Below are 5,522 nucleotides of genomic sequence, written 5' to 3' on the forward strand. Positions count from 1 at the left end.
ATCAGACTGGAACTGTTTTATTTACGATTTTACATTTATTTCTGTAATACTTACATTTATTTTTGCTATACCTTTTATAATACCTTGTAGGAGTGCAAACGTTGGTAGAGCCGACGTCAGAAGTGTGCATAAAGTAAGGGTTGGTGATAATTATAACATTCTCTTTTCAAAGTACACACTTATTGCCGCACCGTTTTAACATTTTAATGAAATTTTTAACATGAAGAAAACAATATTTTATGGCTGCGAGGTCAATTTTGTGTACGTTCATGGAATGCCACACTTCCTTGTTGATTTTATTGTGCTTGTTGTACTTTGTTGTACTTTCGGTTTTCGTCTATTTGATTTTCTAGTTGAGTGGGTCCAGTTTTCCTAATTGACTACTGTATAATCACTGTTAGGACATGCTGCCTATCTTTTAATTATTGTCTGGGTAAAGATAATAAGCAAGCTTCGTAACCTTTGCTCCCCTAAATTATCTAGGGTCACCGATATGATTGTTTTCACGATTAGGGCATTTTTGTACTTTCGCAGCTTTTCATGACAATGCACTAAAGTAGCACTTTGAAGTTTCCATGATAACCGGGATGATTCTTAAATTTTATCAAGTTCATGCTAGATGTTACATTCTGATCAGGTTCAAAAATATACCCATTTAAGGTATTTTGCCTTAAGTCGGTATTAAGGGCGTGGCGTTAGTCGCACATTCAAGCGGCACCAATGAATATGCTCAATCAAACCAAACCGGCATCATTATCCTCGATTTTTTATTCTCTATTTTGTTAAACATTCATTAACTTTGTTAATAGCCATCATGACAATAGACGGAGTAGTGTCTCGGTCTATTTAAAGGTGTAACCTAATTATTCTAAGTACTTCACAGGGACACGTGTAATGGAATTGCCAATCCTGGAAGTACTTTTACATCAAATATGTTTGTTTTTCTCTTTTCACATTATTCATTAAACGCTACTTTATTATACAGATGATAGATTAGACAAGACTAATTTATTCTCAAGGCTATCATGATCTATTAATAAAATCTTCATTAATGTTAAACATAATTTGTGATTAGAAGTATGAAATAATTATGTTTTGAATAACCCATGTCAATTACGTGATTATAACTATTATTAAATTGTTATATGAATGAAAAGATGCTATATTTGATATGAAATTACTAAAAAAAAGTATAAATAAAATCTGATGATCAAGTTAAAGTTAAGTACCAGTCATTACTAAAAAAGGTTGTGACTACAATTACATAAAAAATAATGTAATATTCTGTAAAATACTGCTTTGAGATCTTTGAATTATAAGACATCATTTTGAGCCAGGAACATTTTAATGATGGACGTTTTTCATGTGACCTTTTTTCTATATAAATAGTTGAACTGCTGTCAATGAATTCTTGGTTTTTCTTGATTTACTTCAAATTTTAATATTTTTTTTAAAAGTCAGTAAACGGAAAATCTCTCAAAAGCTACGAGTTTGATAATCGCAGATTCACTTTTTCAATAGATAATAGAAAAATATTAATAGCTAAATTAAATGTTCAACAATTAGAGTATTTGAATTTTAGAACAATATAACGACATTGAGATGAGGTATTGGTGAACTTTTGCTACCGTAGACAGTTTGTGTACACCTTGAAATAAATTTTCAGACCAAAATACTCTTACATTAATTATAATGTATAGTTGTAACTAAATCAGCTATATTTGCTGTTTTGCATCATTTTTTATGTAAATATATCTTGATTAAATAAATGGACACAACGATAGAATGAATTGAGTTAAACAGTTGAATGATATTGTAAATTAGCTGAACAAACAACCGGTCAAGTATGGGGGACTTTTTCTGACAATTACCAACTTGCCTATAGGAAGTGTGCACAGTATCAATATGTAATCCTACGTAAAACGCGGGTTATAAAATTTTATTTTAAACACGCTGTTGTTTAAATCTAAATTACTTATGAAAATGTCGTCAAATGATACTTTAAACAAAGGACATTTTGCAAAATCGTTATTCGGGGTACTCCAAATATGAAAGACCCTGAATTAATGCTTAAATGCACAAAATGTTCAAGTTTAAACTTTTGGTTTATTACTTAGTTTATATCAAATTCTTTTAAAAGTTGATTAATACAAATAAAATATATTCTTTCTTTGAGTTCCTTATTGCTTTTTGCCCTTCTTCTGTTTCTATGGAAATATCGTATTTTTAAAGGTCTATAGTTACCCTATATTGTTTCTAAATGTCGTACTATTTTGACATAATGTAATGAGAGAAATATGATCAAATGTAGCACGAATTTGTCATCGTGTGACATGAAACATTTAAATACTTGCAATCCGTATGTAATGCAAGAATTCAGATATATTTGTTGTTGTTTTTTCAAAACAAATTATAACGCAAAACAAATTTGCTGGAAAGGTCAACAATAAAAAAAAAATATCTATAATAAAATGATAAATCTTTATTTCTGTATATCATACTCAAATAACAATAACACACTATTTGATAAGTAAACTTATATACAGACAAGATAAGATACTCGGGAAATGGCACGTACTTTTTTTAAAAAGAACTTACATAAATGAAAGGCAAACATACTTTACACTTCACGTTTCATTAACACTTGTTACATTTGTAAAACATAGTAAAGATAAAATGTTTGCTCGTTTGTTTGTTAAAAGAATCTTAAAACATTTTTATGAAAATACAAGTTTATATATACTTAATTTCATTAGTAAGATATATGTATATATTTATGGCACATACATTTGGATGTAGTTCGTTTAATTTTGTTTTGTTTTGTTATTGTTTTTTCTTTCTATTATTATTTTCTTTTCTTTTTGTAATATATTTTTGCTTGTTTTTCGTATACCATTAATTACCTGTTAAGATTTTTGCAACGTGTATTTCTAGAGTCACACAATTTACAACTACATCCTGACGCATCGAAAATTTCATAGTATGGATCAGGGAATGCCGCATGACAATTGAGTTTCACTTTTTTTGTTTTCATCCCAGTGTAGGTGCATACAGGGTGATAACTGATTTTGTACGGTATTTTATAGTCCGCATACTGTAACAAAGAAGTAAAACCAATCATGAATTAACGGATCAAATTCTTGAAATAACATAAATGTTTAATTCCTGAAATTTTATGTTGATATTCTTAATATTAATCCAAACATGTTAAAAACTTACAAAGTAATCAAAAACTATTCATTATACTAATGCTTAGTAAAACAAATTACCTCAAAAGAAACGCAACGCCCCCAACACGAGTACACTGTGACCTCATCCCAACATGAAAGCATTTCTCCATTCACCTCGACTGTTTTTGAAGCATTAAATGTATATTCTCTTGGATGACATCCTAATATCCTATCTATATTTATGAGAGCGTCTGATGTACGGATATAACATAATGTCAAGGTCACTAAGATGCTTACACTGACTGCTTTTGCTAACCCCTTGTTTCTTAACACTAAATTCATCTGAAACAAACAATATTCGTTAAAGGAGAAAATTTAACTAATGATTATATCATGGAAACCATCATTTCAAAATAAATATTAACATTTTATAGTCTCAAAGCATTTTTAAGGTACATAAGTAGCCTACATTGTGTTATATTATATATTAATTTTTACACCAGTCTATAAATTGTCCTCAATTAGCAAACAAATATAACGGAAGTAACCTAACTACATTATGCAATTCATTTTATATTTCAAAAGGCAATAACTGACGGAATAAAAGTCAGGTCCTTAGCGAAAAGGATTATTTGTTGTTGATGTAGAAAGTAAAATATATTGTGCATTTGTGTTCCTAAAACAAATTATATATTTTTAACGTAGCTTTCATTATGTTGAATAAATGAATGAATGAATGAATGAATGAATGAATGAATGAATGTAATTTTGGGTCCGATGAAAGATAACTGTTAAAACTAACTCAAATTATAGAAAATGATTTCCGATAGAGACAAGCAATATCTTCAGATGTCTTTGATAACAGAAACTGTAAATGTGTCTATAAAAAACTATACACCTAACGGCACAACTTTCAATTTGCAAATTCTTTACATATAATCATAAAAAATGATTGAGACATCAGAAAGTATGTTATGAACATGTTTGATATAACCAATACTCACTCTGGAAGAGGTTTTTTGTCCTTCGTTTAAAATCCAATAATTGTAACAACTATGTCTTATCAAGCACGAATGAAGATAACCTTTATTCATTCAGGCTTGTATCACAATATCGTAGAATATTTCGTAAATCCACATCATATTGACATATGTTCTTCCAGTGCTACCATCGGTAAAATGTTGCACTTAACGCGCAAATTCTTGTAATAGCAGTTTGTTCAATATTAAAGGATGAATATACATATGTCCGGTGCATGAACATTATTTGCGATGTTCAACAATAATGTAGGCAAAATGTTTAATAATAATTGACATTTTATATTGATATTTCATAAAAGCAATAAAAATGGGTCAGTTCTGAAATCGTAAAACTTTAATCTATTTTTAAATATTTTTTAATACTCTTAAAATCCTGTTCTACGTTTCATTGTTTTCTTACACTATTTTAATTAAACAGTAATCTTCTCGTTTATTTTCTAGAAACTTAATCTAGTTTCCATTACATTAGATTATACGAAGTAAATCCGAATAAGTGATATCTTATTAACCATTTTATTCATAATTTGAATATGAAACGGCAGATACACCATTAAAGTTTCATAATCTTTTGAATACTGATGAATTTTTGACGCCGATAAATTGCACGTATAAAGTTTATTATTTGCTATATAGTAAACGGAATAATTAAATATTTAAATCTTAAAATCCAAATTTCTAATTATATTTTGATATCACGCATTGATTGTAATATTGTTATTTCTGGAAAAGATAATTAGTCCGAAAATGTTGAATGATAATGATGATAATAGCAGTAAGATGATATAAATTATAATTAATTTAAAAAGCTGGTCTAGGACATTACATTAAAAAAATTAAGATAAGTGCGGTAAGGGCTTATTCATGGTAAATAAATGTTACGTTATTTTAAACTTTTCTTTTTTGAATAACTAATTTACAATTTATATTTTGTAATATACTTTCATGCTAGAACAGTATCACATTCTTGTTATGTAATGTTCATGTTATGCAACTTTTTCGTGCATTAACATCAGCAGAATCACAAGGCCGCATCAAAACTACGAGTCTGCAGGGCTAGTGCGAAGTCATTTGACATTTTTCTTTTGAAAAAAAAACCTACCAGGCCGTCGTCGTATTAATCTGTTTCACATTTCACCCCGAGTCATGCATATAAAAACGCCTTTCCCTCACCCATTTCACATTTACAGAATTTACGAATAGAACAATAACTGTTTATAGACTAGTAAAAATCACATGTACATGCATTTAGCTGACATTCATGCCTGATTTGCTTTTATTATATGTACGTTATGTTTTATTTAATTCAGATTTA

General features: G+C 28.9%; 1 protein-coding gene across 1 annotated transcript; it reads right to left on the reverse strand.

The window, feature by feature from the left end:
* Positions 1-2,467: 2,467 nt before the first annotated feature.
* On the reverse strand, positions 2,468-4,383 carry LOC132755375 (thyrostimulin beta-5 subunit-like). Its single transcript, XM_060746244.1, has 3 exons — positions 4,175-4,383; positions 3,270-3,512; positions 2,468-3,094 (listed from the first exon to the last, which is right to left on the reverse strand). The coding sequence occupies exons 1-3, from the start codon at positions 4,262-4,264 to the stop codon at positions 2,900-2,902; spliced, it is 528 nt and encodes a 175-aa protein (XP_060602227.1). The 5' UTR covers positions 4,265-4,383; the 3' UTR covers positions 2,468-2,899.
* Between the last annotated feature and the right edge of the window lie 1,139 nt (positions 4,384-5,522).

This window comes from Ruditapes philippinarum, unplaced genomic scaffold (assembly GCF_026571515.1).
Source record: "Ruditapes philippinarum isolate M1 unplaced genomic scaffold, ASM2657151v2 ctg2699_1_1_1_1, whole genome shotgun sequence".
Lineage (NCBI taxonomy): Eukaryota > Metazoa > Mollusca > Bivalvia > Venerida > Veneridae > Ruditapes > Ruditapes philippinarum.

Bases quoted from the DNA above. Each gene is read 5' to 3' on its own strand.
- LOC132755375 (XM_060746244.1), bottom strand. From the start codon at position 4,264: ATGAATAAAGGTTATCTTCATTCGTGCTTGATAAGACATAGTTGTTAC. The intron at 3,513-4,174 runs GTGAGTATTGGT...TGTTTGTTTCAG, and splicing joins GACAAAAAACCTCTTCCAGA to ATGAATTTAGTGTTAAGAAA. The intron at 3,095-3,269 runs GTAATTTGTTTT...TCTTTGTTACAG, and splicing joins GGCGTTGCGTTTCTTTTGAG to TATGCGGACTATAAAATACC.